The sequence below is a fragment of the Micropterus dolomieu genome, linkage group LG17, assembly GCF_021292245.1.
Source record: "Micropterus dolomieu isolate WLL.071019.BEF.003 ecotype Adirondacks linkage group LG17, ASM2129224v1, whole genome shotgun sequence".
Lineage (NCBI taxonomy): Eukaryota > Metazoa > Chordata > Actinopteri > Centrarchiformes > Centrarchidae > Micropterus > Micropterus dolomieu.
In genome coordinates, this window is record NC_060166.1 from 18,706,743 (window position 1) to 18,723,640 (window position 16,898).

The 16,898-nt window shown below is 37.8% G+C and overlaps 3 protein-coding genes across 5 annotated transcripts in view; 1 reads left to right on the forward strand and 2 right to left on the reverse strand.

Annotated features, from left to right (window-relative positions):
• The window catches only part of LOC123986090 (phosphatidylinositol 3,4,5-trisphosphate 5-phosphatase 2A-like), a 50,398-nt gene that overhangs the window by 8,435 nt on the left and 25,065 nt on the right, over positions 1–16,898 (reverse strand). The window lies entirely within an intron of this gene.
• Positions 2,907–7,285, reverse strand: LOC123986280 (ion channel TACAN-like). Of its 2 annotated transcripts, XM_046074469.1 has the most exons (12): positions 6,651–7,285; positions 6,242–6,360; positions 5,923–6,039; positions 5,723–5,782; positions 5,401–5,496; positions 5,216–5,305; positions 4,930–4,995; positions 4,731–4,792; positions 4,545–4,637; positions 4,288–4,352; positions 3,369–3,437; positions 2,907–3,048 (listed from the first exon to the last, which is right to left on the reverse strand). In XM_046074469.1, the coding sequence occupies exons 1-12, from the start codon at positions 6,717–6,719 to the stop codon at positions 2,935–2,937; spliced, it is 1,020 nt and encodes a 339-aa protein (XP_045930425.1). In that variant the 5' UTR covers positions 6,720–7,285; the 3' UTR covers positions 2,907–2,934. The 2 variants fall into 2 exon arrangements, with proteins under 2 accessions (XP_045930425.1, XP_045930426.1); XM_046074470.1 differs by lacking the exon at positions 5,401–5,496 and having other exon boundaries at positions 6,651–7,279.
• gdpd1 (glycerophosphodiester phosphodiesterase domain containing 1) lies at positions 7,557–16,539 on the forward strand. Of its 2 annotated transcripts, none has more exons than XM_046074472.1 (11): positions 7,557–7,714; positions 8,489–8,638; positions 9,210–9,252; positions 9,633–9,768; positions 10,979–11,024; positions 11,351–11,472; positions 11,906–11,995; positions 12,362–12,495; positions 14,017–14,076; positions 14,287–14,340; positions 14,915–16,539. In XM_046074472.1, the coding sequence occupies exons 2-11, from the start codon at positions 8,503–8,505 to the stop codon at positions 15,045–15,047; spliced, it is 954 nt and encodes a 317-aa protein (XP_045930428.1). In that variant the 5' UTR covers positions 7,557–7,714; positions 8,489–8,502; the 3' UTR covers positions 15,048–16,539. The 2 variants fall into 2 exon arrangements, with proteins under 2 accessions (XP_045930428.1, XP_045930427.1); XM_046074471.1 differs by having other exon boundaries at positions 7,559–7,763.

The following is a 16,898-nucleotide window of genomic DNA, read 5'->3' on the forward strand; positions in this document are numbered from 1 at the left end:
TTAGGTCTTGTGCTTACCTTTGCCTCCACTCTTTTGTGCCAGGCTGACACTGTGCTCAACACGGAAGGAAACTTTACGCCATGTAGGATCAAACCAACTCGGTCCTGGCAGCGGGGGGGAGAGGACTGTTGCACTTTCAACACCAAATAAATCTAGCATAGGGATATATTCTTTTTAAGAAGATACGGGTGTGTTTGTGATTTTAAATGGTTCAAAGTCTTGAAATTAAGCGTGTTTATTTTTTCATTTTATTTCAATTTGGACCGGTGTACAAAGGTAACCCACTACGATAAATAACTGTTGAGGTGCAGCAGGCAAAGGTTCATGGTTATGTAATACAATCAGCAGGACAAACTGTGTATCCATGACAGATTGAGAGGCAGAGGTGTTTATGTTGACATAACCTAGGACATATGTTTCACAGTGCAGTAAACCCTATGGTTGTTGTAAAGAAAAAGTAAAGCCATGTTATAAAAATACTTATAAAGTTCAGAACTAGAAACACCAAAATGTATTTGAAGTATCAAAAGTAATAGTAATCATTTTGAAGTATATTGACCCTTGTCAACTCAGGGGTAACTTGGTGCAGCTACTTAAGTAACAATTTTGAACTTTACTTATTATTATTGGTATCTTAACTGTGCGTGCGTGTGTGTGTGTGTGTGTGTGTGTGTGTGTGTACATATATTCATTGTAGATATTCCAATACTCATTTATGCAATTCAGATAAAGCACTTTGCCATATCAATAAATAACAAGATACTGTACAGTATCTACTGGACATGCATTAACCATGTACATAATATTACCAGGCACTATCATTGTCTGTGTTAAGAGTATTTTACTACTTTTTAGTTTTAGTTCAATCTCTGGTTAAGAAGTTATCAAGTTTGTACTATGACAAATAACTGTTGAGGTGCAGCAGGCAAAGGGTCATGGTTATGTAATGCAAGCAGCAGGACAAACTGTGTATCCATGACAGATTGAGAGGCAGACTCATCAAATATTAAGGGTGTTTATGTTGACATAATTAAGCACATATGTTTGACAGTGCAGTAACCCATGTGGTTGTTGTAAAGAAAAAGTAAAGCCATGTTAAAAAAATACTCTGTTATAAGAAAAAGGCTTGCATTCAGTCTTACTAAAGTTCAGAACTAGTAACACCAAAATGTACTCGAGGTATCAAAGGTAATGGTAATCATTTGGGAGTATATTGACCCTTGGCAACACAGGAGTAACTTAGTGGAGCTATTAAAATAATGTACCTAAGTACAATTTTGAACTTTATCTATTAGTATTTGTATCTTAACTGTGTGTGTGTGTGTGTGTGTGTGTGTGTGTATGTGTGTGTGTGTGCGTGTGTGTGTGTGTGTGTGTGTGTGTGTGTGTGTACATATATTCATTGTAGATATTCCAATACTCACTTATGCAATTCCAATGAAGCACTTTGCCATATCAATAAATAACAATATACTGTACAGTATCAACTGGACATGCATTAACCATGTGCATAATATTACCAGGCACTATCAATTTTATTAGTATTTTACAATTTTTTAATTTTAATTCGATTTCAAGTTAAGAACTTATGTGTTTTTGTATTTCTATCTTCTTATTTACCTCTTTGTGAATCCTTATTATGTTTGCGGATTGTTTTTCTGCAATTTCCCACTGGGATTAATCAAGTACTCTATCTATTTGTGCGTCTGGCTTATACTTTATACCTCTCGTCCAATGTATTTCACAGGGAAATGTCCACTTTACAGTACTTTTTACTCCACTCCATTTAATTAACAGCTATAGTTACTTTTCAGATTGAAATTTAAAACTAATCACTATGAAATATGAAGCATTGTTATATAATGAACTATATAGTGTAACATTAAAATTAGCTCCACCTTGAAATGACAACATTTAAGTACTGCTAACATGTTAATATATCAATAATAATGATGCAGTGATATGCAGTAATATACCACTGACAGGGGCAATTGTGCAGAATGACATTTCATAGTTTAAGTTTTATTGCTAATATTCCTGTATTAAATTAAACATTTGAAGGCAGGTACATTTATAGCACAGTGTTGTAGTTTTATCTACAACAAGTCTTATTTTAAATGCTCATCACAGATTTTGTATATAAAATCTTAATATGCAAAATAACTAGTTTCTATTGCTTTTAGGTAAACGTTGTGGAGTAAGAAATACAGCATTTTCCTTTGTAATGTAGTGAAGTAGTACAATAACAGAAAATTGATGTGCTTAAGTAATAACAAGTAATTTAAAATTATACTTAAATACATTACATGAGTGAATGAACCAAGCTACAACCCGGTCTTCTGTTAAGGCTGCAATGCTTTGCATTGTTAGCTAAACACAGGGAGAAGATAACTGATTAAAGTAAACATAATGACATAAAATGGGATGTGGTTTTTTAATCCCTGCAGGGAAACTCTGAATTTAGAGACCAAACTTGAAACAAATGAATAAAGGGCAGGGATAGAATCAGACAGATTCAGACACACGTATGCACAAGCACAAGCTATGTAGAAATACTAAAAACAGCTTCACAGAGGATGGTGTGATGATATACTTTATTGGAGGGTGCTTTTGTTTATTTTCTTTTATTTTTCATTTTTATGTAATTTTACTAATTACATAATTATATAAATATAAGAACATGGAGGTATTGTGGATCATAATCTACCCTCAGTGGTGATCGATTATTACACATTATAACACCATTGTTATATTACTGTATCTACTGTACATATTTTGTAATAATTGCCATTAGACTTATAATAATTTTATAAGATAATAGCACGACAAATATTGTTAATGATGGCAATAATGATGATGAGTTTTAATTTGCAGTGGAACATGTAAGACACCATTTTGTAGAGATGTTGTTTTTTTTTCATTTATTAGTATATATCACATATTCTTTAGTTTCTGATTCCTGCTCTTCAGCTTCTGGCGGACCACGGCGACAGTAGTGAAGAAGTTTCCCATGAACAGAATAAGGAAGCAGAGACCACACATCAGGACCTGGCATCACGTGGAACAGAGAGAACAATATGTGAGGAAGCTTAATACAGTGTAGCTCTATACAGGTAGATTTCACAGAGAAAAACTATTGAAAATAGATACAAAAATACATTATAATGTAACAGTAGAATGTCAGTAATATATCTGATCAAATGTGAACACAGTGATCTAGCCATACAAATAGTAAGCCCTCTAGTTGTACATTGTAAGAAAATAATGAGGTATTAGTGCCATGTAGATGGAAGATGAATAGATACAGTACATTTGAAAAGCAGGAACGTGGCAATATGACATAAATTGGTGACCTTGAAAGCACTGACCTGCCATTCTTTACAGTCTGGGAGCTGAGCCATTTTGAAGAGAGAGAGGCTATTGAAGAGCTGCCAGAACTACAAGACAAAACATGAGACTTAAGGGTTTTGTTTTGTTAAAAGTGAATGGATATAGTTTGCAGCTGCACGAACACAAGACACACTAAAGGTTAAGATGTTTTCCAGATAAGTTTGCTTAACCAATACCACAATATAGAAATGCTCTATCACAAGTAAAAATCATTGCACTTAAGTAAAAGTACAGAAGTATTCTCAGAAAATTATCCCTGGAGCTGATATATTATTATTATGTAGTACATTATTAGATTGTTAATACTGATGTATTAACATGTCTACTACTCTGTATAGAATTTAGTCCAGTGCTTCCCGAATTAGGGTGTGGACACCCTCCAAAGGGTCACAAGATAAATCTGATGGGTCGTGAGATGATAAATGGGGTAGGAAAGATGAAAAAACTAAATTCTGCTTCAAAAATCTGTATTTTGGGGAATATTCTTCCACTGAAATGTAATCCCAATTGGACACTGTTTTTTGTAAGCAGCCACACAACAAAAGAGCAGGGAACCACTGGTTTGATCTTGTGTTGTATTATATAAATGTATCATCATTGTTAATATAAAATCTTAATCTGAAGAGTCACTTTAGCTGTCAGATGAATATAATAGAGTAAGAAATATGAAGTTGTATAAAATGAAAAGTACCTCAAGACTGTACTTTAATTGTACTTACTCTCCACCACTTACCTAAATACGCAGACTAACATTACGTCTAGAATGACATCAGCGTTTTTTGTGTCATCCAGTCTAAACCATGACAAAGCATGATTTTTAAAGCAAACTAAGGAGTAGTTAGAGGAAATTTCTCAAGTTCAGTTTCAATCCTTCTGTGTCACAGACTGTATACTCACATGACCAAAAAAGAGGAAGGGCAAAAGAAACGTCAGCCCTTTCCACATCCACGACTGAAATCCCTCTATAAATAGAAAGCAGATAAGAGTTTAAAGTGTTTGGCTTTTTTCTTACTCCCACATATGCATCTGTCGTTACAGCAGTGATGACAAGCAGCCCCAGACATGGTTCTCAAAAGTGCTACTAAATATTTTTAATTATGAAATGCTCAGTGCGTCTGTATTCCATGTCCTTGGTGTGTTACAGTCTATCTCACCCACGGTCAGATCCATGTTGTGTCTTTCTCCCAGAGCTCGCAGTCTGTACAGACACCCGCTCTGATAATAGCACTGCAGACACTGAACAAAACCTGCGTGTTCCAGATGAAAGAAAAACTGATCACGCTTTAGTATGATTTAGAAACGTTTCAACCATGTACTTATCCCAAGTATTTTGACCTTACTTTGGTACAAGAAGTAAGCAAGGAACTGGTTCCTGAATGTCTTGTATAGGTTCCCATCTGGCCTTGGTTGTGAAACAGAGGAATTTTATTATTACAAAGAAACATTTTTTTATGGATATGTCTTTCTCTAACAGTAACAAAAGGCGTTTCATTGTTTCTTAATTTGTTACTTATGATTTTTTAATCTTCCTCTGCTCACCATGTCAGCATTACACCGGACAGAAAAGCTGAGACGTAGTGATGAGAAACCCACCAGCCTTTGATTCTGTGATGCAGGACACATTTTATTAGATATTTTCATTGGATATTGGATATTCATTATATGTTAGTGACTTGCTTAAAGAAGAAGTTTCTTTTAATATTGTAAGTTCAGAGAGCTAAGAGTAGGTTTTATTTATGAAAAACATGGCTCATTTTTGGTTTGGTTGGAAAGTTTGAAGCTTTTTATACACAGTCTATGGTTTGAAGGGTGATATAGGGCTGACCTGGAGCCGTTGGCAATGAGGATGCTTTCCCTGATAGTTAATGTACAATAGTACCACACCAGCAGGAAATTGAAGATTGCATCAAGAAATCTAAAGTCAGGGACACATTAAGAAGAAGCGCTGGATTTAGACACCAGTACATGTAATGTTTATGAAGCTGTGATGTGCGATATGTTGATGCTTACCTGTAGCTCACAAAGAAATAGCAAAAGAAGGAGAACAGCAGCAGGAAGATTGTGAGGTACAGCTTGAACTTCTCATATTCATCTTTGTAGGCAAATCTGACATGGATGTAATGAATTCCGGTCTCAATATACAGTGCAAGGCATTTCAAAACTAATGACACAGGCTGAAAATCATTAGCCAAGGAAATGTTTGATTTAGGGAAATAGGGGATCTTACTAAGAGATCTTTTTAGGCTACTGAAGCATCAATGATTGGATCATAATTCTGTGATAAATAATCTCACCACGTGAAAGCACACAACCCTGGCTGAAAAATGCTTACTTTGACTGCTTGCTGAGTAGAGTGACATTCACATTTCCCAGAACCAGACTGAGGTACAGCCTGCAATTTGAAACAATATTATTTTTGTTAATTAACTTTATATGTGGAATTAACTTTAATACATGAAATACACCTGTTTTAATGTATTTTAAGCATCAACATATATTGTAGTAGGCTTTTGATTAAATAGAAGTCATCACCCATTTTTCTTGGGAAGGAAAGCCTCCATTTCAAAGAAAGCATTTGGTCGCATCTTTATTTTCTCTTTTATGTCATCCAAGGTCTTAGCATCTTCTTCTGATGGTCCTGTGGTGCATCTGATGGATAGTATAATTGCACAAGATAGGTCTGTGTGTTTGACACAACATGACGTGTGTATCTTTGGTTCCAAATCAGTAAGCTTTGCTTTTACCGCGTGAATCTGTGTGCATATAGTATTTGTGTGTATGACTGTATGTACTCTAAATGTATGTGTTTCCATGCAGGTTTGTGTGTGCATGTGTGTGTGTGTTAACTTGCTTTTTCACTTGGCGAGATACGTCCTTTAATCTTTTGCGCTGTATGGAAATGGAGGAAGAGCAGCTGTTTTGCAGTTTGGAAATTTCATCCAGTTTCTGTAAGTACTTTCTGTGTGTCTCCTGGATGAGAAGAACATGGAGTTACCTCAATAACCAAAGAAAATGTAGGTTATGAGGAGCATTTCAACTTTCTTTGGAATACGGAGATTACAATCTTGAGCACAAGCAAGATTTTTTTGACGTGAAACCAAGCAGGTATATGGCAGTTTTACCAGAGGTTTAACTCTTCTACATTTCATCCTGTGGTGTGAGTAACACAACAGCAAACAAACGCTATGTTAAGCACGATTTATACACCTGCTCTATGTAAATAGTCTGATACTGTCAGCTGACTTTTGTCCATTTCTTACCTGAAGTTGTTGATACTCTTCTTCCAGACATTTCCACTCCTCCAGAACGGCTGGTAAGCCTTGAGGCATTTTGTAAATACTAATCTATCACAAAATTTTACACACTGCTCTGGCAGCAACTAAAGACCCACTTAAAATAAAAATCCAGTGAGGTTTTATAATTGTTTAACCAGCAAAGGCTTGCACATAGTGAAGTATTTTTTTCTAGGGTGTGTATGACATCTCCATGGAGGGTTTATTGCTTAGAGTGAACTTTGACTGGTACAAATGTGCAAGATTTTGACTTTGATATTGTTCAGGACATTATCTGGTTATCACATTGATCCATTATCACTCACAGAGCCAAACGTGAAAGGTTATTGTTGAGTATATCATAGGCCTATGCAATGTAGTGAGGGATCTGTATTTTTACCCTTGCCATGCTTCACCCAGCTCCCTGTCACTTACACAGCTGCGTAGTAGCAACACCTGGTGGAGGAAATTACTAATTCAGTTATCAACTCACTTTACCACTGGTGTGGAGGGGGCCTGTACATAATAGACAGACAGCAGAGGAGTGTCTTACTGTAATATTTTACAATCTCTTTTTGATTAAATAAAAAAAAAGAAATATAATAAAAAACATTTGCTGGCCTGTACTCTGTACAAATTTGAATTTTTTTAACTAATGGTTTAAGAATAAACAAACTTCAGGTGCAGGTCAACATAAGTGACACTGTATATAGATATTATTAGACTACTGTTGCTATACGTCTGCTGACCTGTGATTTATCATCAAATCTACCAGTTTAAGAAACACAAATCGCAGTGAGACGTCTTTCAGTAGAAAAAATGTCCCCCCAAAATGTGTAAAGGTTTGTTGAAATGCCGCTTTTATTCTGAAATATTCGAGCGGAAGTGTCGTTGTTGACGCCTGTAGAAGATGGCGCATGCGCGTACAGCTGACAGCGGCCGGTTCGTGTGTTGTCAGAGACATCTGTGCGGTGCAAAGCTGGCTGGAGCTGTGGAGGAGAGGCCAGTTCATCACTTTATCTACACGTAGAACTCACACTGGGACTACCTAGGTTAGTCAACACGGAAAAAGAAAGACAACCAAAATATTTTATGACAAAGGTAAGATTTCGTCTTGTGAGCTCAGCTCAGCTAACGTTAGCTTATTTTAGCTAACGTTAGTACGCTATCGTCAGTGAGCTGGGTAAAGTTATCATTTTACAGGTTTTGCAACTGTGTTATCAAAGAGAAATTATGTCATTAATATACCTAATACATTTTCTGACTTTAACCCCTTTCTCCAACGCTGAAACTCAAAACTATCACACTGACATTGAATGAGTGACAATAAAAGCTGAAACTTTAAATCTGAAATGTGCTGTCTGTGAAGCTGCGGTGGCTTTTTATTAATGAGTGTTGGTGGGGAAATCTCAGTCTGAAAATCACACAAGTTTGTGCCTGGCATCTAAAACATGAGAGGCACAAACTAGTCCTGCATCTAACACAGAGCCTGTATGATTAATAGACACTAATAATTGATTGTAATTTTAATAATGGGTAAATAACATCCATAATTTTCTGTGTATAAATTCTAAACATTTGCAAATATCCTTTTATATCGGCTAAAAATGGGATAAGTAAGCAGCCTAAAGACATTACTTTGCCCGTTTCTCATTTTTGGTATTTTGTGTAGTGATTTACTAATATGATAAAATATGTATTAGTGGAAGCTCTGCTCTCACTGTTCCTTAGTTAAACTCAAGTCAGTGTTTGGATGGACTGTGAGCTTGACGATATCCTGCTTCACTGTTGATATTAACTCTGATCGTGTTGTGTTTGTTTTACAGCCGACCGATAGGAGATGTGTGCTGCTGTGTATGTCCTGTCAACAGTAACGGGCTACGTGCTCACCTCTGCCCTGCTGCTGAAATGCCCGACTCTTTTGCACCGGAGGAAGAGAGAGCCATTTCTCAGCAGGCATATTTCCCATCGTGGAGGTGAGTCTGTCATAATTTGTAACTTATTTGCGTTCTTTTTATTCAGGAAGTGATTTTGTATATGAAGATGATGACGTCTTGGCCCATTTAACTGCACATTTTACAATGTCTGTTGTCAGAAAACAGTATCATCATAGCCATATTTGAACAGTTGCAACATATTTGTGATTATTATTAAGAGACAGGTATTAGTGATGTGTAAATATTTTTGCTAATTAGATATTTTCTTACTGTAACCCAAGTTATTGGATTACTTTAAGTTCTCACCAAGCGTTAGTTAATTACTTACAAAGTAACAAGAGGCCTATTGTTCAGTGTGTGGCTATATTATCCACCTCTGGTCAGGCTCTTTTATTAATGGTTGTATTTGCATGGTTTTGGTTATATTGCAGTTTATTTATCACAGTGCGTCCATCACACAGGATTGTCACTGTTGTTTATTGCCTGATATGCTGTAGTAGTCGTTACGGGAAATTGTTTTTTATCAGTGAGGGCAATGTTCTAGCTGTGGGTCCCTTAGTAATGCAAATATAAAGAAAACACCGTACCACATTTTGTGTTTACTTTACAGGAGCAGGCGAAAACCTGGAAAACACGATGGCAGCTTTCAAGCAGTGAGTAGAAACTTACATCACAATGACAAAGCTTTCTTTGGTTTTTGTGTGTGCGTGAAATATAACTGGTGCTTGCACTTGTGATTGTGGGCAGTGTGTGTCATCTGAGCTTGGCTTGTGACCACGGTCTGTGATGTCTGTCTGTCTTTCCCTGCTTATCCACACTTGAGCTCACAGGCAGCGATGATGCCTTTATATAATTGTTAATATCAAAGCCTCAGATTAAATACTGCTGCTGGGAGTGGGAAGCGAAGTGCTTCATACTGCCTCTGATGGTGACCTCAATGACCACGGTGGTGAGATTAACAATAAAAGTCACTGGAGACTCCCAGGTACAGTGATAAATTCAACATGTGTGTACTGTGTGTTGGTTCATGCAGCGCTGTGGATCTTGGCACAGACATGCTGGAGTTGGACTGCCACTTGACGAAAGATGAACAGGTAGTGGTTTCACATGACGCCAACTTGCGGAGGGCCACTGGCATGAATGCCTACATCTCCGACGTGGCCTACGCTGTGAGTTACTGCTCTGCAATATCTCCTCAGTGATCCCATTTCTATATCTCGCAGAGAAACAACTAAATCTCCCTTTCAGCTCTACAGCTTGTTTGGCCATTTTTCCTTTTTTTAGGCAAAATGAAGAAAGGAAAATGTTAATGATGATTTATTAATTAATCAGATAATGTAATTATTGAAAAACCTGGGCATTTGTTTATCTTGCAGTCTGCATTAAAGGCTCCCTGTGGAGTTTTAGACCTCTAGTAGCGCTGCAAAGCTGTTTTCCTATGAGTAGATCCTTGATTTGTTTGTCTCGTGGACGTGCATTATGATGCACATGCTGAATGATAATGTGCACATTCCTGTCAGTGGTTTCACACTGTTTCAATGTACAACCGGTGGCAGTAACATGCTAAGATATGCAGCAATGCGCCAGCAAAGGCAGGGAAGAAGACTGCAAGCTAATAAACATGGATGTAAACAATGCAGAAAAAACAGCTTTGCACATGTTTACTGATGAAGGAAAGGCAGTCAGCGGGTTTGTTATGCCTCAAGCATACAAATAATTAATTTTAGTGATGAACACCAAGTGCAAACTTGTTTTCTAGAACCTCCACAGGGCACCTCTAACATTTAAAAGACACAGAGGTCAAGAGGTCCTCATATATAGAGTTAAAAACTTGAAACCAACTCAAACAACAGTTGCATGTTGTGTGCTGTGACTTACGTAATTATGTATACATGAGGTAACCACATTGATGGATCATGTGGCTTGATCAGATGAGGTCCATAACCAGTCACCTGATAGGTCACATGATGAACTTTTGCCTGATTTAAAAAAAAATCCGATCCAGCAGAAATTCCTGGTGAGTCAGTGGATTAATTGTTGCTCACTTGGGATCTCTGCTCTGCTCTGTTTTACACATCTTTAATGTCCTACACTTTTAATGGATAATGGAACAAAGATCTTTGTTTTCCTCAGAAGCCTTAACAAAGTTCAGTTTTACTGCTCTTTGGCCGTGTAGTACAGAGAAGCACAGAGTTCCTTACATTTATCTTGCTTTGGCATGTCTTTGCTGGGTTCCTGTCTCTTCTATATTGCCATTAATGTGAACACCCTCAGGCAAACTCATCATGCTACCCCTGGACCTGACCCAATCACACATTCTCTGAATCTCCGCTGTATTTCTTGTCCGTTAACCACTGAGTGCTATGTGCTCTTTTTCAGGAGCTCCCTCCGTACCTCTGCAAGCTGGGTGTAACCTTTCAGAGGGGTGAGCATCACACACCCATGACTGGTGTGATTACCACAAAGCTAACACCACCCAAATACAAATGCATATCAGCAGTGTCAGTATCAGTGTGATTGTTTTTGAACAAATATCCCAGCAGCAGAATGGACCTATTCATCTGCAACATAATTACAAAGATCTGCTGAATGTAGTGAATGTATTTAGTTGACTTTTGACAGATAATATAGTTTTAGTTTACAAGCTGTTGGCAAGAAAGTCACAGTTGAAATGATTAATACACTTGGGCCAGCGTGCACCCTGCCTGTCATGCTGCTGACTGTGATTTCCTCTTGTCCTTGTCTGTGCAGAGTGCTTCTGCGAGGGTGGAGAGGACAAACGCATCCCTCTCCTCAAGGACGTTTTTGATGCATTTCCTAATACGCCTGTCAACATTGACATCAAGGTCAACAACGACACTCTCATCAAGAAGGTGTGTGCGCTTGTTTGTGTCTCCTCGAGTTTTATTTGGTGCTTAAACCCTCTTATAAAAACAACATTTTCTCTTTTTATTCTTGTTTGCCACTATCCCTTGGCATGTCTACTTAACAACAGTTGCTATTCACAGATTCTAAGCTGTATTTTTAACATTTGACCTTAAAAGCAGCATTAGTGGTTACCTCATTGTGTATCAAATGTGTGTGTAAACAGGCAGAAACTCAGACTAAGATCCATCATTGTAATGTTACCCCAGTATCCTCAAATTGCAGTTGCAGTTACCTTAAAGACTATGTGTGCTCCTCAGCAGTCACAAATATGGTCAATAAGTAACATAGAATGGAAACAACATTTCTGATTCATGTTTCATATCTGTGTACCACGTATTCTATGGAGTTTTTGTAGTAATGACTCATTAATCCCCGCAGGTCTCTGAGCTGGTTGTTAAATACGACAGAGAGCATCTGACTGTCTGGGGCAACGCCAGCAACCAGGTTGTAAAGAAGTGTTACAAAGAGGTACATTTACAGGAAATTACCTTTATGTCCAGTCAATTCAGGGAGTCAATCGCTAACCCTAACCCTAAAAACACCTGCTACAAGTAATAGTATTATTTTTATCTAGTTAATGTGGATAAGGTGCCACTTTCCACTGGAAATCCTAAATCTGTTACGTACTGTAGGTGGCTCACTGTAGGGTGGAAAAAAATCCTCTTTTGATCGCCTGCCTGTTTTTCAAAATGTTCAAATCAAATGTAGAATCGCATAAATTATCTCAAGACCCTGATATCCTTTTTTTCTGATGGATAACATCACATATCACCAGCAGTGGCTGAATTTAAGGGAGTTGACCTTAAATTCAGGTGTTATATCTGTGTTTTGTAGAACCCTCGTATTCCTGTGTTGTTCAGCCTTCCCAGAGTATTGCAGCTGTTAGGCCTCTTCTACACCGGCCTTCTGCCCTTTGTTCCCATCAAGGAGCAGTTTCTGGAGATCCCCATGCCCTCTATTATGACCAAGTAGGTACACATAACAAAATAGGATTAAATTAAAAAGAGATTTACTTTTACCGCTTTTTGTTTCCAGGAGAGGTTAGGTCAGTAGCATTACACGTACTACTGATAATCTTTCAACAAGTACACAACATCAGATAACAGCAGGTCAAAGGTTGGGGTAAGAATTTCTTTTACCCTTTCAAGTCCCAGCGTAGCCTCTATGTGACAGAGTGTAACAGGATTAAACTATAATTCAGCCCCCAAACTCTAAAACGTAAAAGTAAAGTACAAACAAAATACAAACATGCTGTTTAGTTGACAGTGTTGGCCAAAGTGAGCAGATGGGAAAAAAAAAAATACTTCTATTGATATTGGCAATACTTTTCAGCTGCAGCTCATTATTTCATTAGAGACAATTGTCCTTTTGATGCTACAAGTTGATCTTAAAAATCTTAAATGATGATACCCTGTTTGCAAGAGGGAACTGTTGTGGGATTGAGCTTAAAGGTTCATTATCAACATTGAAAATAGTAGGTTGACCAAAGCCAAACTTAGCACAAGGTCTATTTGCGGGGAAGTTTCCAACCTTTCAGCCACATCTTATGGCCTTCATCAGACACCAGGGACAAACCGTGAACAGAGACAGGGGCGTTACCGCTTGACCGAAGTTCCATACTTAACCGTATGAGCCAACTCTATCTGCAGATGAAGGCCAAGAGGTGTGACTAAAAGCCCTTGAAATTTTCGGGTAAGTGGACCTTGTGCTAAGACTTGTTTGTGTGGAATAGTGTGGTATTTGTTGATATAGTGGATTTTAAAAGGTACACACACAGATTTGACTTTCTTTTCTCTAATTAAATATACTTACTATTTATATACACTATATATTATATATTACTCTATATCTGTCTATCTATCTATCGATCTATATATGTGTGTGTGTGTGTGTGTATGTTGCAAGCAGTACCCAACTTCCTCGGCTCAGGCATACAACACGCTACACTTCACTGGTTGTCCTTTCTTTCTCTGTTATCTGGGCTGCAATGCTGTTTAAAAGACGATCTCACTCACTAATTAAGTCATTAAAAGAAACATTCACACCCCTCGCCTGGATAGAGTGTGTTAGTGGATAAGAAGGACCAAGGTCACGGAGCAGATTATACGCGCCAAAAATGATTTCCTTTATTACCACATTACCTTTAGGCCACCACAGTATTTATGTTGTACTGAATAGTTTATTAATACAACCCCCCAACACCCATATAGTTTTACTGTACGTACATGTATCATCAGTCTGATGTGATTAAACGTTGTTGTTTTTGTTATGTACATTTTCTCTCAGCCAGTTTCATTTATGTCTACTGTAGGTAATTATTTAATTCCAGAGTACATGTAGCTGTATGATCATTTTGCAGTAAACAGTAACCTGTAATGCAAAAGTGAAAGAGCATCGATTGATTATATTTCCTACCACCCACTTGATTTTTCGAAGATGATTTCCCTCGATCGCAGTGGGACATTACTTTTTGACACTTTTTTTTGCAGACTTAAGGATCCTAACAGATTAACTAGGAGTCAGCGATTCATCACCGGGCTGGCAGACACGTGAGTCCCTCATTTATCTGAATGTTTTAAATCCCTCTGTCCTTCCTCGTTTTAATGTGGAACACTGGGAATAATGCTGAGGCTTCATTACGAAATAATAATAAATACATTACTGTGACCATGATTAATGCAGACCCTTTACAGTTGTACAACTTCTCTCTAGCTTTACTTTTTTAGTTTCTCCCTGCAAATCTTCATTTTCTCTTGCAGTTTGCTGATGAGGAAAGCTCTGTTTGAGCATCTAACGGCCAGGGGAATACAGGTAAATCTGCTCTTATGTACCCTCTATAGTAGTCTTCACAAATGAGAAAAACGTCTATCTACAGATGATTGAATATGAAGCGGATGCAAATTGATAAATGCACATTGTGTAGGAATAATAATGACCAGGGGCCACTTTCATATTAAGTCAATTTATTATTTATTATAGTGTTTCTTTTGTTTTCATTCTTTTTCAAAGCTCCAAACCTGTTTACTTCATTATAAGGAGCTTCTTTATACAGCAGTATATCCGATGTTGACATGTGCATAGTTAAGAGCAACCAGTGTCATATACAGAATTGTGTCAAGGTTAAGTCTCTTTATCTGTAATACTTCCAAGAATGACATCGTATAAAATGTCCGAGAGCTGATTTTGTTGTAGTTACTGGGAAATGTTCAAGGCTCCTACAAGTTCAAAAATAGGCCAGAGTGGCTGCGGCTAACGCAGCTGTTAGTGCACAGAGACTTGTTGAGACATGTGTGACTCCCTCCTCTGTGCCTGTGCGTGTGCGTGTGCGTGTGCGTGTGCGTGTGCGTGTGTGTGTGTGTGTGTGTGTGTGTGTGTGTGTGCGTGTGCGTGCATTTGGGTGCTGAACGACGAGGAGGACTTCCAGAGGGCGTTTGATTTGGGAGCCACAGGAGTTATGACAGATTTTCCCACCAAGCTTAAAGACTTCATGGACAGGAATAGCATTTCTAAGCCCCAGTGACCTGCCAGAATCTACCTCACTAACCCCCCACCCACCCCCCCCACACACACAACCTGGCTGACCTGCCAAAACAGCCCCCCCCCAGAGAAGGGATCTCTGTCATGTTCTGCACTGGTTTGAGGAACCAATTGTACAGATAACACAAATCTTATATGTATCGTTATCTCCTTTGAATTGTGTTATTTGCAGGTTCTTTGTTCCTTTGCTGCACACCTCAACCTCAATATATGACAGTTTTCTGTAGTACTGCGTTATGGTTTTAAGTATTGTGCTGGAAAAAACCAGCAGATGCAGTTTGACATTGCAATGTGTTAATTTAACAGCATCTTTACGATATTTTAAGGTCCGATTTATTTATGTTTTACAATCTGACTGCAATAATACACACATCAATATTTTTAGTGCGAGATGCAGCTAAAAATGCGCTACATGTCAATGTGCAGACATGAGTCCTCGGCTGCGTTGAGATTTAGTTTAAAGTGAGCAGTGTGAGTACTGAGGTGGGTGGTGCCACTGCCCCATAGTTACAACTCAAGGGCACATTCAGTAAAAACCACTGTTTTATATATTGTTGTTTTTTAAAGACAATGGGTTGTATGTTGCATAGTTGTGTTGCTTAGACTTTATATCTTCCTCTGAATAACTGACAGAAGTTAAATGACTGACCTGTCATTTGTCGAATATGAGAGAGACATTATGCACAAAATAAGGAACTCCCCTCTTGTTTGTTTTAGTAATGAGTCGTAGTTTTTCTCACCTATGATGATGTGATCGTAAAACAGCATCGAGTTTTATATTTAAGAAATACGAACATTTTTAATGTGTGGGCTTTAAGGTGCAATACAGTAGAAGCACTGATACATGTTGATGGATTGCTTCATTGTTGTGACTTTAAATTGAAAGATGTTAAAGACACACATTGACGTGTGTCAACATTTTTAAAGTGTAAAGATCATTAGGATTATCGTACCACAGACGTTCTCTAATCCAAACTTGTGACCACACCAAGGGTCAGTATTGAATGTAGTATGGGTTGAATGCATTGTATGTTGTTTGGTATCAGTCAAAACAGTATTGCTGTTTTTTGTTGTCGGGCATTTTGTATCAGCACTGAATGGTTTTCATGTGTGCACAGGAATTTGGTGACTGATATTTTACATTGTTTCAAGAACTCCTGTACATCCAAAATCATTATCCTTTGAGAGAAAGACTTGTGATCTACCAGTTATATTACAGATCTCACATCAATGAGTATACTGTAGAATATTTTGATTACATTACCTGTGGTGTACTGAGTGTACATGTGTTTTGCATGCCTAGGTGAATATATTTAAGCTATTGTGTTTGAATCTGTTGTGACTTTGACAGACCTGTTGTAGGACCTGGCTGCATAGGCCTGTCAAAATGCCTTATCGCACATGCAGTATGTAATTTGATTTGCTGAAGGATAATTGAAAAAGTATTTTTTTGTATCATTAAAAACTAAAAGACATTGTTTTATGATGTTTTCGACCACTTTATATAGATAGTATTTGTAACCACCCGCAGACTGACAGAAGGTGGCGCTGTAGACTAGAGGGATTTAACAAGTTTTCCTTGTAGAGGGAAAGTTAATAATGCTGGACATGTTTTGTCACATAAAAAAACGTCCTAACAGTTTGGTTCTACTCATTTTTCAAGAACAGGTGAGGTCTTTCTGTTCTTCCACTTGCTTGATGTTCTTTCATAAAACTTCAGTGTCCATTCAAGAGTATTCAGTGAGAGATTCCAGTAAGATTATTGGTTACTCATTTTTCTCCTCGACCAATAAGCTCAATGTTGCTATGCCATTTCGGTTTCCTGATTGGCTGC

Excerpts from the sequence above, each read along its gene's own strand:
- LOC123986280 (XM_046074469.1), bottom strand. The coding sequence starts at position 6,719 with ATGCCTCAAGGCTTACCAGCCGTTCTGGAGGAGTGGAAATGTCTGGAA. Across the intron at positions 6,040-6,241 it reads GTATCTCGCCAAGTGAAAAA|ATGCACCACAGGACCATCAG; the intron begins GCAAGTTAACAC and ends ACTATCCATCAG. Across the intron at positions 4,638-4,730 it reads TGCTTACTTCTTGTACCAAA|GTTTTGTTCAGTGTCTGCAG; the intron begins GTAAGGTCAAAA and ends TGGAACACGCAG.
- gdpd1 (XM_046074472.1), top strand. The coding sequence starts at position 8,503 with ATGTGTGCTGCTGTGTATGTCCTGTCAACAGTAACGGGCTACGTGCTC. Across the intron at positions 9,769-10,978 it reads TCTCCGACGTGGCCTACGCT|GAGCTCCCTCCGTACCTCTG; the intron begins GTGAGTTACTGC and ends GCTCTTTTTCAG. Across the intron at positions 12,496-14,016 it reads ATGCCCTCTATTATGACCAA|ACTTAAGGATCCTAACAGAT; the intron begins GTAGGTACACAT and ends TTTTTTTTGCAG.